This window comes from Monodelphis domestica, chromosome 4 (genome assembly GCF_027887165.1).
Source record: "Monodelphis domestica isolate mMonDom1 chromosome 4, mMonDom1.pri, whole genome shotgun sequence".
Taxonomy (NCBI): domain Eukaryota; kingdom Metazoa; phylum Chordata; class Mammalia; order Didelphimorphia; family Didelphidae; genus Monodelphis; species Monodelphis domestica.
This window is the reverse complement of record NC_077230.1, coordinates 83,041,761-83,060,907: the sequence shown is the minus strand read 5'-3', so window position 1 is coordinate 83,060,907 and position 19,147 is coordinate 83,041,761. Positions and strand designations below refer to the sequence as shown.

The 19,147-nt window shown below is 38.7% G+C and overlaps 1 protein-coding gene across 2 annotated transcripts in view; it reads right to left on the bottom strand.

Moving 5' to 3' along the window:
• ARHGAP31 (Rho GTPase activating protein 31) overlaps positions 1 to 19,147 on the bottom strand; it is a 184,435-nt gene that overhangs the window by 10,097 nt on the left and 155,191 nt on the right. Inside the window, exons 7-10 of one of the 2 annotated variants that reach the window (XM_001369947.4) lie at positions 14,829 to 15,027; positions 10,266 to 10,390; positions 8,285 to 8,347; positions 193 to 774 (exon numbers count right to left, since the gene is read on the bottom strand). In XM_001369947.4, the coding sequence (XP_001369984.2) occupies positions 193 to 774; positions 8,285 to 8,347; positions 10,266 to 10,390; positions 14,829 to 15,027 (969 nt within the window). The remainder of the gene's footprint in view (positions 1 to 192; positions 775 to 8,284; positions 8,348 to 10,265; positions 10,391 to 14,828; positions 15,028 to 19,147) is intronic. The other variant, XM_007493728.3, reaches the window with a different exon arrangement.

The following is a 19,147-nucleotide window of genomic DNA, read 5'->3' as shown; positions in this document are numbered from 1 at the left end:
TTACCACTCTTCTGCCTTGGAGCCAATACACAGTATTGATTCTAAGAGGGAAGGGAAGGATTTAAAAAAAAAAAAGGTGGCTCTTCTCCCTCTTCCTACCCCAACTGAAATAGAAGGAAGGGAAGGGAAGGACGGAAGAAAAAACAAAGAGAGAACACTTAAATCAAGGGGACATCTTCCATGAAATTTTACCTGCAGAAGCATCAGCTGCAGGTGTCTTCTCCTCCTCAAACCCAGGCCAACCCCCACCCTCAGCCCCTTGGAGAGAAGATTCTTCCAGGCTTGAGAGCGACTGCAGTTCCTTGGGAGGTGTTCTGCAAGGGGTACTGTTGGTACTGATAACTGCTGATACCCGAAGGGGCACAGAGACTGCAAAGGGCTCTGAGATGTTGAGGGCTTTCCGCTGGTGCCGAGGCGACGACTCCATCTGGAAGAGGCTGCTGGTGAACACTGATTTGCTGGCGCTGTCATTTGACGTGTAGAACATGGCAAGCATCTTTGGGGATGCCTGGTCATTCTCCGGATCCTCCACGGCTCGAAAGACCTTCAGCTGCTCTGGTGGGGCACGGGCCTGAGGAGACTTGATCAGGCTTCTTTCGCCACTCAGAACTGCGCCCCCCTCCGCGCCAGCTGGAGCTCCCTCCTGGCCCCATTCACCTTCCTGCTTGCTAAGGTCACAGGAGCTGCCGCTGCTGGTTGTCTGCAGTTTCATGGCTGGGATGAAAAAACCTCCAGTGGTGACTGTCCGATTGAAATGTCCTTTTGTGTCCTTACCTAGAGGAGTCACGGCAAACACATGGGAAATTGTGAACACCAAAAGCACACGAAACTTCCTATTCATTCCGATAAATACATGCCCATCATTCAGACACGATACGCCTGGACGTTCCTACCTATACATAAATAACCATACAAGCTTTTAGGGGGAAAGCAAGTACGGGTTAGCAACATAATCCTCTTTTTAAAATTTATTTTTAATTAATTAATTTAGAAATTTAGAATATTTTCCCATAGCTTCATGATTCATATTCTTTCCCTCTCTTCCTCCCTCCCAGAGTCAACAAGCAATTCCACTGGGTTTTCCTTTTCCATGTTATTAATATTTGCAATAGAGTGATCATTTAAGTCAACATCCCCAATCATATGCCCATTCAACCACATGGTTGGTCATATGTTTTTCTTCGGTGTTTCTACTCCCACAGTTCTTCCTCTGGATGTGGATAACGTTCTTTCTTATGAGTTCCCCTGGATTGTCCTGGGTCATTGCATTGCTGCTAGTAGAGAAGTCCATTACGTTCGATTATACCACAGTGTATCAGTCTCTGTGTACAATGTTTTCCTGGTTCTGCTCCTTTTGCTCTGCATCACTTCCTGGAGGTCATTCCAGTCTCCATGGAATTCCTCCACTTTATTATTCCCTTGGGCACAATAGTATTCCATCACCAACATATACCACAGTTTGTTCAGCCATTCCCCAATTGATGGGCATCCCCTCGTTTTCCAATTTTTGGCCACCACAAAGAGTGCAGCTATGAATATTCTTGTACAAGTCTTTTTCCTTATTATCTCTTTGGGGTACAAACCCAGCAGTGCTATGGCTGGATCAAAGGGCAGACAGTCTTTTAAAGCCCTTTGGGCATAGTTCCAAATTGCCCTCCAGAATGGTTAGATTAATTCACAACTCCATCAGCAGTGAATTAATGTCCCAATTTTGCCACATTCCCTCCAACATTTATTATTTTCCTTTGCCACCATATTGGCCAATCATATTGGTACCTCAGAGTTGTTTTGATTTTAGCAATAGAATTCTGAGTCAGATGTTGCAATGTAAATAAGTTTACTCAAATAAAAAGAGAAAACAAAACAACAATAATAATAAAAAACAGCTATAGCAGAAGCAACTAACTAGTAAGAACCAACTTTGATGAGAAAGCGTTGTTAAATGCTGGCTGATAACTCTGGTAGAAAACCATTTAATTTCTTTGTCTATATGTAGTCATAAGGGATAGTGCCATTTTGGACTGTGAGGGTTTTTTAGAAGAAGCCAGATGTTTAGATTGCTAGGAAATACAAGCTGAGAAGGTGTCGACTGATCCAAAAAGCGGAAAGAATAAATGAAATGAGTGATTTTTTTTTTAATACAAGGAAAGAGAACAGTAAAACCAGAAGTGAAGAATAAAGTTTCCTAAAATTTAGACTGAAATAATTGAACAAAACAAGAATGATTGGTGAAGCAGGCAGCCTGACTGGCATAGAGAAGAAAATGAAGAAGGTTCAAATTCTGCCTCTGATATGTGCTGGCTGTTACCTGGATAAAGTGGTGTAACTCTTCAGGGCTACAGGCTACTCTCTAAATTGCAGAGCAAATATTGGGCAAAAAGCACTAATGGTGAAGTAAGAGGACGTGAGGTCAAATACTGCCTCTGATGATGATATAATATAAATTAAGTCACTTAATCTCTCCAAAAAGAAGTTGAAATCAATTATCTCTGACATCTCTTCCATGATCTGCATTGAGAAAAAAAATTTCTTCACTGAGAATTCCTAGCAGAAAGGAAGTCACAGGTTTAGATCTACCAAAAGGTTGAAGAGAGAGAAAGGGCCAGAGTTTCCAGACTTCTAGAGGTAAACAGGGATACCAACTTTTTTTCCTTCCTTCTCTCCTATATCTAGAAATTTGAGCTAATCCACCACTGGAGTAAGCAGCAGACAGAGAAATTATTTAAGAGGAATCTTGACTGGCTTAGTGACCAGAAAAGGAGAAAATTCCCCAAAAGGGAAGTGGGTTGATGGCACTGATTGCTACTACAGGGAATTTTGAAGCATAAAACTTGGGAGAGCTGAAATGGGCTTTTCAAAACCAATCCAGAAGATTGAGCGTAAAAGGAAGAAAACTCTTAAGAGCTCAGTAACCCAGTATTCCCAATAGCTGATTTTTTCCCTAAGAATAATTCATTAAAATAATTATCTCTGGTTTTCATTTGTTTTTTATATTTTCTGAGTTAATATTCTTTCATGAAAGATAACTGATATTAAAATTATTTAACCTAAATTAAAATGAAAAATTTAAACCGAGAGGTTTTGTTTCTACAAAAATCTTTTACTATAATAAAAATTATTTCTTTTACATCTTATATTGCCATCTCCTGTTTAGTAAAATTCTTCCATTCTTCATAAATCTATAGGCAAATTCTATGTGGCCCCAATTTACTTATGGTATCACTCTTTATATCTAAATCACATACTCTTTTTGACCTTTACATAGTATAGGGTGTGAAATGCTGGTCTATGCATGGTTTCAACCATACTATTTTCAATTTTTTTCCCAGAAGTTTTTCTCAAATAGTGAGTTCTTATCCCCAAAACTGGGATCTTTGGGCTTATCAAACACTAGGTCGCTAAAGTAATTTACCCTTCTAGGTTGTGTATCTAATCTACTCCATTGATCTACCATTCTATTTCTTAGCCAGTACCAGACTGTTCTGATGATTAATGCATTATAGTACAGCTTGAGATCTGGTATTGGCTAGGCCACATTCCTTCACTTTTTTTTTCATGAATTCCCTGGATAGTCTTGAATTTTTGTTCTTCCAGATGAATTTTATCATTTTTTTTAGTTTTTAAAATAATTATTTGGTAATGTTTATTGATAAGGCAATGAATAAGTACATCAATTTAGGTAGAATTGTCACTTTTATCATATTTGCTTGACCTACCCATGAGCAATTAGTATTTTTCTTATTTCTTGGATCTGACTATTTATGTGAAAAAGTATTTTGTGATTATGTTCATATAATTACTATGTTTGTCTTGGCAAGTAGATTACCAGGTATTCTGTAATGTCTAGAGTGATTTTAAATGAAATGCCTTTCAATTTCCAGCTGCTGGACTTAGTGGGTAATTTCTAGAAATGCGGATAATTTATGTGGGTTTATTTTGTATCCTGCCACTCTGCCAAAGTTATTAATGTTTTCAACTAGTGTCTTAGTTGATTCTCTAGGAGTCTATCTGCAAAGGGATTGCCTACTTCAGTTCCTTCTATTTATTTTTCTTATTGCTAAAGCTACCATTTCTAGCATAATACTAAATAATATAGTGTTACTGGGCATCCTTGCTTTACTCCTGAACTCACTGGGAAGTCTTCTAACATTCCCACTGCAGATGGTACTTGCTGATGGTTTTAGGTAGATACTACTTATCATTTGAAGGAATGGCCCATTTATTCCTCTGCTTTCTAGTGTTATTAATAGGAATGGGTATTGTACTTTACCCAGCAAAACTGAGCCTAATCCTTCAGGGGGAGTGGGCATTCGATGAATTAAAGGACTTTCAGACATTCCTGATGAAAAGACCAGAGCTGAATGGAAAATCTGACTCTCAAATACAAGACTCAAGAGAAGTACAGGAGAGAGAATCAAGACATTCAGTGAGGTTAAACTGATTATTTACCTACATAGGAAGATGATTCTTTTAATTCTTAAGAACTTTATAATTATTAGGTTAGTTAGAAGGAATATATATAAATGAAGGGCAATGGTGTGAATTGAATATGATGACATCATATATAAAAAATATAAAAAATAAAATTAAGTCATGGGAAAGAGGAATGCATTGGGAGGAGGAAGGAAAAAGAGAATGGGTACATTATTGCATATAAAAGAGACACGAAAGAGCTTTTTTGGTGCAGTGGGTGATGGGGGAGGTGGGGATGGAGGGCTTGAAACTTACTTTCATTGGAATTGGCTCAATGAGGGAAGAACATATCCTATAAGTTGGGCATAGAAATCTATCTTAGCCTACAGGAATGAGTAGGGGAGGTGAAGAGAAAAGGGGCAAATTGGGAGAGAGGGAAGTCCGAAAATAAATAGTGGGAAACAGGGTGGAAAGTAATACACAGTAATCACAATGGTGCAAAAATTTTTACTAAAGTCCTCATTTCTTAAATATGTAGGGAAATGAAATGTCTGAATGTATAAGAATACTCACTCTACAGTTGATAAATGGGGAAAGGATATGAACAGGCATTTCTCAGACAAAGTAATTAAAGTTCTCTATAGTCAAGCAAAAAATGGTCCAAAGCATTATTAATTTAGAGAAATGCAAATTAAAACAACTTTAAAGAACCACCCCACGCTCATCAGATTGGCTATTATGACAGAAAGGAAAATGACAAAACTTGCCGGTGTGGGAAAATTAAGGCACTAACGCACTGATGTAGGTATAAACTTAGTCATTGTGGATAATAATTTGGACCTATGACCAAAGGACTATCAAGCCTTTGATCCAGCTAATACCATTAATAGGTTTGTATTCCAAAGAGATGAAAAACAAAAAGTGAAAGGAACCAAATGTACAAAAATATTTAAAGCAGCTCTTTTTGTGGAGGAAACTGGGAAGTGAGAGGCTACCCATCAATTGGGGATGACTAAATAAGTTAGAGTATATGATTATAGTGAAGTTCTATTGTACTGTAAGAAATGATGAACAAGAACTCAGAAAACCCTGGAAAAACTTACATGAACTGAAGCAGAGTGAAAAGAGCAGAACCAGGAGAACATGGAACACAGTGATAGGAATACTGCTATTTTTAGCAATACTATGATCCAAAACAATCCCAAAGGCCTCATGATAAAAAATGCCATCTGCATCCAGAGAAGGAACTGATGGTCTGAATTCAGACCAAAGAAATTTTTTTTTCATTTTTTCTTAATTTTTCAAAAATTTGACAAAAAGATTATATGGAAAAATGTTTTACACAATTGCATGTTTAAAATCTATAGGAGACTGCTTAACATCTTGAGGAATGAAAGGAGGGAGTCTCAATTTGAGACTCAAAATCCTTTCAAAAAATATTGGAAAAAGGGACTTATGTACAAGAATGCTATCCACATCGAGAGAAAAAACTATGGGAGTAGAAATGCAAAAGCAAAACATATGACATCACTTGTCGCATGTATATATGGGTATGTGATTTGAGGTTTAGGCTTTAAAAAATCACTCTAGAGCAAAAATAAACAATATGGAAATAGGCATCAAGTGATAACATTTGTATGACCCAGTGGAATTGCTTGTCGGCTCCGGGAATGGAGAGGAAAGAGGAGAGAAAAAGAAAATAAACCATGAAAATGTGGAAAAATATTTTAAATTTTAAATTTTTTAAAATTAAATAAATGTTGGAAACTTTTCACTGAGAATCACTGAGATTCATCTTCATGAATTCAAATCTTGTCTCAGATACTTACTAGCTGTGTGCCTCTAGACAAGTCAGTTAGCCCTTATTTGCCTCAGTTTCCTCAGTTGTAAAATCAACTGGATAAGGAAATGGCAAAGCATTCCAGTATCTTTGCCAAGAAAACCCCAGAGGGAGTAAAAACAAGTTGGACATGACCGAACCACCACAACCACCACAAGGTTACCCCAAGAACTGTGAGGGAAGAAGTTAACAACTGTCCTTTGGTGACCCAATCTGCCAATGCTTGTGGGAAATGGAAGAATGATTCCAGAAAGGATGCTATACAGTTAAATATATATATATATATATGTATATATATATATATATATATATATATATATATACACACACACACACACACACACACACACACATTCAGAATGTGGAATGAATTGCTGATTGAATATGAAAAGAAGGAGAGAGGAAATACCAAATACAATCCCAAGGTTTTACTGTCTGTTCAACAACACTAAATAAATAAATGAATAGATGAATAAATAAATACATTTATTATATAATCTATATATTTTATTTATATATCATAAATTTATCTTTTAAATTATATTTTACTCATTCATTCATTTATTTGATTATTTATTCATTCATTCATTCATTTACTTATTTATTTAGTGTTGTTGTTGTTGAGCACACAGTAAAACCTTGGGATTATATTTGGTATTTCCTCTCTCCTTTTCATATGCAATCACATTCAGAACATCTCTTGTATCTGATTGATTTTCTTTATTTCCAGCCTCCACCTTTATTATGACCCTCTATTGTAGCCCACTTCTAAGGAGTCTTCCCAGAACTACTCTCTGCCCCCTCCAAGGCATTTTTCATCCTTATTCTTATGCATAGAGTCAATCTTATTATTTCTTTGCTCAAAAAACTTCCTGTTGTATCTGGAGGGCAGTTTAACTCCTTTGTGAGGCATTAAAGCCCTCTAATCCCACCTTATCTTTCCATCCCGGCCCTTCTCCCAGTCTGAGCTCCAGGCAGATTTGGCTACTGTGTCCTATGGTGTGCCCATTGTGCTTTCCCACATTGATGCCCTCCCTTTGCCTAGAATGTCCTCTCTTTCTCTGTTACCCAAATTCTTGCCCATCCTTAAAGGACTCAACGAGATCTCCCTTGTAAAGAAAGCCCTCCTTGATCCCCGTTCCCCATTCATAACTAATCCCAAAGCAGTCTATTTTTCAAATTTCTTCACTATCTTCATGTAATAAAGTACACCGTAGTGTGTGCCGCTAGCCCAGACTAGACCCTGCGTTTCATCTGTGCTCCGTGTGAACCTTGTAGAGAGGGGCCAAAGGCAGTGCTTTCCAGATAGCAGATATTTACCAATTTTTTAATTAAATGAATAATTTAATTAAATGAATAGTTGAATAAATGTATGCTTTTTTTGGGTGGGGGCCTCTTTCTCCCTATTCACAGAATCCTTCCTCTAGGAGGTTCCCCCACCTCCACCCCATCACCATTAAGTAGAGTCAAGCTGAACACATTAAACTATTGTTCATTTCTGAAACACTATCTCATTCTGTAGCTGAAGTCCATCCACCCAGAGAGGCTTCCTTTTTCCACGGCTCTCTCCCAACCAAGCCTGGGCTCTCCAGCTCGATCAGCCTTCCATGGTTCTTATGGGAAATGCCATCAATCTCCTCTGGAGGGCGGGCTGCTCTCTGAACCCCAGAACTAAGGCTGATCATCCCTGTGCTGTCCTATCACAGGGAGGACAATAAGATATGATCAGGGAACAAAGGGAGGCTTGCAAGGGTTTGAATGTCAGCAACAACAGCCAAAAATGTACAATTCAGGGGGAGAGCTGGGTGGCTCAGTGGATAGAGAGCCCGGCCTAGAGATGGAAGGTCCTGGGTTCAAATCTGGCCTCAGACACTTCCCAGCTGAGTGACCCTGGGCAAGTCACTTGACCCCCATGGCCTAGCCCTGACCACTCTTCTGCCTTGGAGCCAATACACAGTACTGACTCCAAGACGGAAGGTAAGGGTTTAAAAAGAAAAAAGAGCAATTCAGATATCAATTTTTAGATCTCACCTTCTACTGGCATAGAACAGAGAGAGTCCATGCTTTTGGCGGGTCGGATGGTAGCTTTTTCTACTTAAAAAACAAACAAACAAGTAATTAAACATTCTATCCACATCACTAAAGAAATAGCATCCTGGAAGAGATCATCAGATTATATGTAGTCAGAAAAAACCAGGAACGGGGAGGGTGGATCAGACCCCAGAAATGACCAGTGGCCATTTCTCATTTCTTCACTGGGACGTCCTCTTCTTGTCGATTGCAGAGTTCACACGGCTTACTCAGAGGAGATTTTTTTCAGACTGTCATTCGAAATCTGTCAAGATTGGTTATGTCGTCTTGTAGGGGCGGGGAATTAGGGACACTCAGAAACAAGGATGAGAAATAATGGTTGTCAGTGAAACTGCAGTCAAACTGTCTTGAAAAATGCAAAATAACTAAAAGGCACCTCCGCCGAAATAAATTTGTTTTAAATACTTCAAACTATCCTGAGGTCATCTTTGTTTTAAATCAGAGGTTGCAATTTGAAAATAAAAATGACACCAAATTGGGGCAGCTGGGTGGTTCAGTGGATTGAAAGCCAGGCCTAGAGATGGGAAGTCCTGAGTTCAAATTTGATCTCAGATTTACTACCTATGTGACCCTGGGCAAGTCACCTAACCCCCACTGCCTAACCCTTACAATTCTTCTGCCTTAGAACCCAAGACAGAAGGTATGGGCTAAAAAAAAAAAGACTAAATTGCTTTCAATATGATGTTATATCAGAGAAGTAATCTATTTTTTGAACAATTTCCATTGGATTTGACTTAAATACGTTTTGGTGCTTAAAGAGACAAAAATATCTGGACAACCTAACTATCCAGAAGGGCTCATTCCCCAAGGGTTCCAAATACCCATTGTTTGTTTACTTTTTTACTGATTTCTCTTCATTTGTATTGATATCTTTTATTTTTCATAATTTCCAAAAATATTCTTTCTTTCTTTACCCAGAAAGCTCTCCGAACGATTGATCTCAGGACTCTTCATACTCTTAAAAACCACTGAGGACTCCCCAAAAAGCTTTTGTTTACGTGAATTATAGCTCTCAAAGTTGACCACATTAGAACTAAAATGTTTTGGAATTATTACCAAAAATAGTTTTAACTTCAAAACCCCCCCCCCCCCCCCCCCCCCCCCAAAATGTTATGAATATATTTACAAAAAACCTCCCTGAAGGGGGCAGTTGGGTGGCTCAATGGATTAAGAGTCAGCCCTAGAGACGGGAGGTCGTGGGTTCAAATCTGAGCTCAGACACTTCCCAGCTGTGTGACCCTGGGCAAGTCACTTAACCCCCGTTGCCTAGCCCTTACTACTCTTCTGCCTTGGAACCAATACATAGTATTGACTCCAAGATGGGGAAGGGAAGGTTTAAGAAAAAATTGGATTAACATTCCACACAGAAAAAATGAGGGGATGAAACATACAAATAAGCCAGATTATAACAATGAGTTGGATTGGTACCACATATGTATGGCCAGGTACTAAATTATTGACAATGAGCTAGGAATTCTAGCAATTAATTCCAATACTATGCAAACTGTTTGGAAAAAAAAAAGATAGGGAAAGGGACAGCTAGGGAGAACATTATAAAGAGTGCCAGGGCTGGATTGGAAGGCTGTAGGTTCAAATTTGACCTCACACACTTCCTAGCTGTGTGACCCTGGGCAAGTCACTTAACCCCCATTGCCTAGCCCTTACCACTTTTCTGCTTAAGAACCAATACACAGTATTGATTCTAAGATGGAAGATATAGGCTATTAAAAAAAAAAGAAAAAAGTTTCATTATCCAGAGAATTATTATAATGATATATAATTGAATTATAATATCTAAGAGTCATAATCATCTTGGTTGACAGAAAAGTTTATCTTTTAGGTTAGAGAGTTCTGCATGCTGAAACCAGAGAAAGAAAAGGAGCAGCGCTAGGGAACATGGGCCAAAAAATAGTGTACTTACCAGATAATCTCTGTCCTCTCACAAATACACTCCCATTCCGGTTCAGCTTTGATTTTGAATCTGAGCCAGATCGTCCCAGGTTAAATATTGACTTCCATTTCTTAGATTTACTAGAAAGCTTCCTCCTAAGAAAGAAAGAAAGAAAGAAAGAAAGAAAGAAAGAAAGAAAGAAAGAAAGAAAGAAAGAGAAAGAAAGAAAGAGAGAAAGAAAGAAAGAAAGAAAGAAAGAAAGAAAGAAAGAAAGAAAGAAAGAAAGAAAGAAAGAAAGAAAGAAAGAAAGAAAGAAAGAATATCAACAATAATTATTTTTATTGTTTGCGATTTAGAGGGTAGCTTCTGTTATACAGCTTTGCAATCACATTCTTAATTATGAATAAACATGCCATTTAGGAATTAACTTTCCAGAAAAAGCAATATCAGCCCATTGCTCCCTACGGACAAGGAGTGTCACGTAAAGAAGGACCCAACTTAGATTCTGATAGGCAAGGAGAATCACATCTCTACTTCTAAGGACACGGAGATTTTACAGAAGCATTCTTCTATTTGAGAGGAGATATGCTCAAAAAGGGGGGGACCAAGGCTATAAGAAATACTGGATAATTTCACAATTTTAACATTCTTCTTTCCTTTTTTTTTAACTTAATTTGTAAAGGACAGTTCTCTAAAAAGCTGAAAGATGTAGATAATATAAGTAAGTATCAATAAAATGTAGTTTTAAGTCATAAAATGTGGTGTATATAGAAGCTTGTTTCTAAAGAGATTAGAAAAATAAAATCAATTTTTGTAGATGTGGGGAACTGCAAATACTGCCAAGACCCCATTAATAGATTGCTCAGTTGTGCTGAACTAATGAATTTATTCACCCCAACTTTTTCTATTTTTTTCTAGCTTTTTCTTTTTTTTTAGAAGATCTGATCAGGAAGAAAGCTGTAATTAAAATGGGAAATTTTAATAAAAAGGGAAAGGGATGGCTACTGTGTAGGCAGAGATTCTACTATGAGCACCCGATGTAAACCTGAACACAATCCAGGAGTGTGTAAGACTCTTGAGGGCAAGAACTGTTTCATTTTTGACATTGTATTCTTGACACGGTGCCTATCACGTTGTACGCACTTAATAAAAATAACTGGTGATTTGGACGATTTCATTGAGCATTTATTAAATAAGCACTTACCAGGCACCAATCCTGGGGATAAAAAGTCAAGTAGGAAAAGACAATTTCTACCATCAAAGATCTTACATGCTAATTGGATAAGACAACATAGAAAGGGCAGTTGGAAAGATGCCTGGCATACAGTAAGTGCTTACTTAATAAATGTGCAATTTTTAAAAAATCTATTTACCTAAAAGTTTAAAATAGTGTTCAGAAACAACAACAAAAAAGTTCGTGAGCATAGGGGTAGGTGATGACGGTTCAATAAAATAGTGGCCAGGGGGCAGCTTGGTAGCTCAGCGGATTGAGAGTCAGGCCTAGAGATGGGAGGTCCTGGGTTCAAATATGGCCTCAGATACTTCCCAGCTGGGTGACCCTGGGCAAGTCACTTGACCCCCATTGCCTAGCCCTTACCACTATTCTGCCTTGGAGCCAATACACAGTAATGATTCCAAGACTGAAGGTAAGGGTTTAAAAAAAAAAACCAAACAAATAAATAAATAAAATAAAATAGTGGCCACATGGGAGAGGATGGGATCTTGAATGAGGATCTTGGCTTTCCAACAACAGACAAATCAAGGTTGATATGGAAGAGCATTTTGGGAAGGGAAAGGAACATTACTTGTAATATGTAAATTTGTATTTTTAATAAATAAAATTATAAGTTTTAAAAAAATTATCATCATAACCCTAGGAGGAAAGTATTATTTTTATCCTGATTTTACGGCTGAAGAAATAGGCAGAGGTCAAGCTGATTTGCCCCAGGGCACATAGCTAAGTAGCGGAGGTCAAATCTGTACTCGGCGGTCCACTGTTCCTTCCACTGAACGACCAATATGGGGAGTGACTCCAGATAATAAGAGTCCAGGGTTCGGATGGGGAGGATGTGAAGAAAGGGAAAAAAGCATAAGGTAGGATGGCACTTCACCCTGTTTGCCTCAGTTTCCTCATCTGTAAAATGAGCTAGAGAAGAAAATGGCAAATGAATCCAGTATTTTTGCCAAGAAAACCCCAACTGGGGTGGAGGAAGAGTCAGACAAGATAGAAGGCAACTGAATAACAACCACGATTCCTTGCTGAAGTGTTTTACATAGAAAAAGAAGGGGAGAACTTTGAAGGGGATTCCCAGCCAATAATGAGTAGACTTCTCAGGCGACCACTGAGAAGCTACTCCTGCACGTGCCTGTGGCACCATCACTGCAATGATCCCAAAGGAAAGGAAAGACTCCTGACAACCCCACGGCCTGAAATCTGGCTCTGAACGCAGATTTTGGACAAGGAAACACTGCCTATTTCTCTCTTCAGCTGCTGGGGACAGGCTGTGCCTTTTTCTTTTTATTGCTTTCCCAGGGAAAAGGAGGGACTTCTAATGGAGAAAGTGCAGAAAATCAGGGAGCCACTAGGGGGAGCCTTGGGAGAAGGCGCTCAACCCTAGTAGAAACTGACCAAGAAACCGTCTATCTCTGTTGGGGCTTATAAGGATAAAAACAAAGAGCAAAACGACCAGCAGAGGGAGGTAGAGGAGCAAGAGAGATCATTTTCAGAGCTGCAGGCAGCCAGTGTGCGAGTACATTTTACCTAGCTGTGGAACTCTGGGAATAAAATACCCTAAAACTAGAAAAATTGCCTAGGGGGCAGGTAAATGACTTACTATATAGAGAACCAGGCCTGGAAATAGGAGGTCCTGTCCTGGGTTCAAATTTGACCCCAGACACTTCCTAGCTGTGTGACCCTGGGCAAGTCACTTAAAGTCACCAAATGGCTAGCCCTCACTGCTTTTCTGCCCCGAAACGGATACTTGAGTATCTGATCCTTTTTTAAAAATGAAAATTAAAGCCCTTACCTTACAAGAATATAATTGGAAGAATTATTGATTCTTTTATTGATCGTTTTTTTTTATTGGTTTCTAAGAATCAATAGTAAATATGGGTTCCAAGACAGAAGAGCAGTAAGGGCTAGACAATTGGTGACTTTAAGTGACTTGCCCAGGGTCACACAGCTAGGAAGTGTCTGAGGGCAGATTTGAACCCAAGATCTCTTATCTCTCAATCCACTAAACCACTTGGTGCCCTCTTGGTATCTGATTCTATGAGAGAAGGTACGAGTTCGGGTTTTTTTTTTTTTAATGCATAGCTACGGAGAGAGGTTATCAATCCTCTAGAAAAATCTACAAGTCTTGGGGCAGAAAAATTCTCCAAGAACTACAGGGAGTAATGAAATTAGTACCAGAATTTGGTCAATAATTTCTTTTCTTCTGGCCTGTCTCATCTGTTTGGGAAGGAAGCATGATGTTTCTTACCCATGACCCTTTCCTTCCATATAACTACCTTAAATGTTAGTTGATTGACTGACTGGCCTCAATGATTAGTACAGCAGACTTCTAACTGGCCTCCTTGCCTCAGACTGAGTTCATCCCACATACTGCAACCAAAGTAATTTTCTTTGAAAATAGATCTGACCATGGGACTACTGTTTAATCAAGCCCAAGAGCTTCTTATTCCCTCTTGGATCAAATATAAAGCTATAATGATAATATAACCTGTCCTGACTTACCTTGTCTCCCTTTCAAATAAAATAGAAACTTCTCCCTTTAGCCTTTCAGAAGTTTCTCTTCCTAGCCGTTCTGGACAGTCCCTCCCTTCTACCTCTGGGTTCCTGCCAAACTAGCCTTCTGTCTGTTACTTACAGCCGACATTCCATCTCCCGATTCCAAACCTTTGCCCTGGTCATTCCCCCATCCCTGGAATGCACCCCCTCCTCTCCTTTCCTCTCCTTTTCCTCTCCTTTCCTCTCCCTCCTTTCCCCTCCTTTCCCCTCCTTTCCTCTCCTCTCCTCTCCTCTCCTCTCCTCTCCTCTCCTCTCCTCTCCTCTCCTTTCCTCTCCTTTCCTTTCCTTTCCTTTCCTTTCCTTTCCTTTCCTTTCCTTTCCTTTCCTTTCCTTTCCTTTCCTTTCCTTTCCTTTCCTTTCCTTTCCTTTCCTTTCCTTTCCTTTCCTTTCCCTCAATCAATCCTTCTCTTCTCTGAAGACTTGGCTCCAGAATCACCTCCTACAAGAAGCCTTTTCTGATACTCCCAAGTGCTGGTGCCCTTCCTCCAAACCACCTTATCTTTAACTACATTTCTATTGATCAGCTTTCCATTTATCCTTGTGTATTCTCATCTATTTACTCGTTTTCTCCCCATTTGACTACAGTAGGCTCTTTAAAAAGTAGGGATTGCTTCATTTCTCACCTTCTATCCTCAGCATCTAGGGCTTAGCACTCTATCAGGCACAGCAGATGCCTAAGAAATCTTTATTTAATTGTGCCTCGCAGCTAGCAGAGAAGTGGGGAGACCATTCCCTGCTTCCCCATCCTAAAATTTCCCAGCATGGAAATACGCTGGACAGCTTAGGTTAAAGCACAAGCTTACTTGTTGTCCGGTAGCTCAAGGACGGTATGGAAGAGGGCTCCGGTGGGAGGGACGATCTCAGGCAGGCTATTCTCCCTCCTCTCCTTCCGTGCAGGGTGGTTGGTAGCCAGACTCCGAGCTTGGGCTTCTTCCAGGCTCACCAACTTCATCGGGAGGGAGAGGGCAGGCAGGGTCAAACTTTTCATAATTGGCCTGTTTTCTGTAAAATGATGGGAAGGTGTCAGCTGCGTGAGGAGAACCTAAGAACAGAGCTTGAACCTCCCATCCTCTGACTCCCTACTTCTCGGGACCTTTGGGATCCCCAGGATGGCTCTTGGGGTTTCCTCCTGGATCTTCAGAAGCCATCACCAGAACTAGACAATCCCAAAGGACAACTGTATTTGGCAATGCCCATTTCCAGATCGTGCAGCTGAAGGGGAGCATGAAGATGGGAATAAAAGTGACTTCCTGCTCACTGGTTATTCCGTGTGGTGCTTTGACTGCCCTGTCCCATAGAGGCATTGTCATTCTGTTAGGGGTTAACTGTGTGAGGTGAGCAGTGGTATAATGGACAAAGAGCTGGAAGACGGGAGTTCAAATCCTGCCTCAGACTTTTATCAATTATATTACCCTGCCACAAATCACTTCTCATCTGTTAAATGGGAAATGTTATTTTCCAGAGTTGTTTTGAGAATAAAATGAGATTGTATTAATAAAGTATTTTGCAGACCTTAAAGTGATGTTTACAAATAAGTGTGTTCTTAGTTCACTATCAAAAAAAGACGTTTTTCTTTCTTTTAAGAGATGTATAAATGGAGATTTTGAACCTTTGACTTCATTCCCCAGAAGTCCTTAGTATTTCCCAAAATTCCCTACAATCTCTCCTGCATCTTCCCATTGGCAAAATCACATTATTGATGTTTAACTGGCTGTAATTCCTCCCACGCCCTCTTTGGTATGCATGGTGGCCTGGTAAGGTGAGGATTTGGAAAATGGCTAACCAGCCATGGGCACATGGTTTTTATTTTCATTTTGTATCCTCTTTATTCCTTGATTTCTAATGATCATTTAATAAACCTCCTAAAATAGAATATTTTTATTATTAAGATATAATTTTAATTTTTACAGAGATATAAATGTTAACTATAATTTTAAGTAAAAAAATATACCCTTGGCTACGGGAAAGGGGAGAGAAAAGGGGAGGAAAAGAAGAAGAATCATGTAACCATGAAAATATATTCTAAATTAATTAATTAAATAAATAAATTGAAAGAATATTCATTCATTTAAAAAACAAACAAACAAAAAAAAAACCCTTACCTTGTCTTAGAATCAATACTGTGTATTGATTCCAAGGCAGTGAAGGTTAGGCAAAGGGGGTTAAATGATTTGAACACGATCACACAGCTAGGAAGTGTCTGAGGCCAAATTTGAACCGAAGATCTCCCATCTCTGGCCTGGCTTTCAGTACACTGAGCTACCTAACCTCCCCCAATGCTAGCTATTTTTTTTTTAAACCCTTACCTTCCGTCTTGGAGTCAATACTGTGTATTGGCTCCAAGGCAGAAGAGTGGTAAGGGCTAGGCAATGGGGGTCAAGTGACTTGCCCAGGATCACACAGCTGGGAAGTGTCTGAGGCTAGATTTGAACCTAGGACCTCCCATCTCTAGGCCTGGCTCTCCATCCACTGAGCTACCCAGCTGCCCCCTCTAGCTATTTTTAACAAAGGATTTTAATGAAGCTCCTAACGTTAGTTGCTAAATTAATGATGGAATTTATGGAAGAAGGCTTAAAATATTTTTAAAAGTTTATTTAATTCCCTTACAACATTTGTATGTAGTACATCACATAGGTTAGACTAGATGGTCTTGCAATTTTTTTTCCAGATCCAAAATTCTATAAAGGAAAAGGTACTTTTTGGGAGATGCATTATTTTTTATTATTATATATTTAATTTTTATTTCCATATTGTTCATTTTTGTAAGTGAATAATCTTATGACGCCCAATGCCCCCAAAACACATACTCAAATAAACAAGTGATAAATCATATGTTTTCCTTTGCATTTCTACTCCCACCGTTCTTTCTCAGGAGGTGGATAGCATTGTCATCAATCCCTCAGAACTGTCCTGGATCATTGTATTGCTGAGAGTAGCTCATCTAGCACAGTTGATCATTCCACAATACTGCTGCTACTATGTACCATGTTCTCCTGGTTCTGCTTATTTCACTCTGCATCAGTTCATGGAGGTCTTTTCAGTTCTTTCCGAAATCATCCCGTTTCTCATTTCTTTCAGCACAATAGCATCTCCCTCACCATCATATATTATAATTTGTTCAGTCATGCCCCAATTGAGGGATATGAGAGAGGCATTTTAGCAGGAGATATAGGAATTAATATAGGAAAAATAACTTCTAAGATAAGGAATAATAGAAAATTAAACTATTGGAAAATGCTTTAATAGGAAATAGAAATGTTTATATAAATAATATGTAAATACACTTATTCATATATTTATAGATATAATAGGAAAACTTTAAAACTGAAGGGACAACCTTTATGACTAATGACTAGTCATACAATATAAATTACAGGCAGCCAGGTGGCCCAGTGAATAGAACACCAGGCCTGGAGTCAGGAAGACTAATTTTCCTGAGTTCAAATATGATGTCAGACAATTACTAAAGAGTTTGCCCCTTGGCAAGTGACTTAGCCTCTGTTTGCCTTTTTCCTTAATTATAAAATGGGACTAATAATAGCACCTACCTCCTGGGGTTGTTATGAAAGTCAAATGAAATATTTGTAAGGAACATAGCATAGTACCTGGCACATATACTAGGTGACTTCTTACTTTTCCACAAAAGAACCACAACAGAAATGAAATAAACTTCCCAGAAGTTGCTCATTTACAGAAATTAGAGATTAAAATATTATAGGGTAGTGAAAAAAGAAATCAGTTAGCAAGGTAGCACAGTGGATAGAGTGCCAGTTCTGGAGTCAGACTCATCTTTCTTGGTTAAAATTTGGCTTCAGATACTTACTAATTGTGTGACCCTGGACAAGTCACTTAACTCTGCTTCTTTGTAATTTGGAATTACTCTTTATAAAACAAAGAGGAGAAGGAACTGACAAACCAATACATCACCTTTGCCAAGAAAACACTAAGTGGGGTATAAAATAAGGTATTAATTTGTTAAGAAACTATCACCACACCTATCAGATTGTCCAATATGGCAGTAAAGGAAAATAATAAATGTTGGAGGGGATGTGGCAAAATTGGGACAGTAATATGTTGCTAGTGGAGTTGTGAATTGATTGAACCATTCTGAAAGGTAATTATGAATTATGCCCAAACAGCTTTAAAAGATATGTTTGCCCTTTGATCCAGCTATACCACTACTGGTTTATACCCCAAAAAGTTAAAAAAAAAGTTTATACAAAAATATTTATAGCTGCTCTTTTTGTGGTGGCAAAAAAATTGGAAAATGAGGGGATGCCCTTCAATTGGGGAATGGCTGAACAAATTGTGGTATCTGTTGGTGATGGAATATAATTGTGCTGAAAGGAATAATGAACTGGAGGGATTCCATGGGAACTGGAACAACCTCCAGGAAGTGATGCAGAGTGAAAGGAGCAGAACCAGTAGAACATTATACACAGAAAGTGAAACATTGTGAAATGATCAAATGCGATAGATTCTACAATAGTAATTCAATAATCAAGAACAATCCCATGGAAATTTTTAGAAAGAACTGTGGGAGTAGAAACACAGAAGAAAAACATGATTTATCATTTATGTATATGGGTATGTGATTTGGGGTTTTGGTATTAAAAGATCAATCTATTACAAATATGAATAATATGGAAATAAATTTTGAGTGATAATATATGTATATAACCCAGTGGAATTTCTTGTCATCTCTGGGAGGGGGAAAGGAGGAGGAGAGGGAGAGAACATGACTCATGTAACCATGGAAAAATATTCTAAAAAATATGAATAAAAGAATGTTAAAAAAAAAAAAGAATGCATGTCCTTTGATACAACAATACCACTAGGTTGGTATCCCAAAGAGATTTTTTTAAAAAGAGAAAGGACCTGTTTGTACAAGAATATTCATAGCTGCCTGTATTGTGGTGGCAAAAAACTAGAAAATGAGGGGATGCCCTTCAGTTGGGGAATGGCTGAACAAACTGTGGTATCTGTTGGTGATAGAATACTATTGTGCTCAAAGGAATAATGAAGTGGAGGAATTCCATGGGAACTGGAAAGACCTTCAAGAATTAATGCAAAGCGAAAGGAGCAGAACCAGGAAAATGTTTTACATAGACTGATACAATGT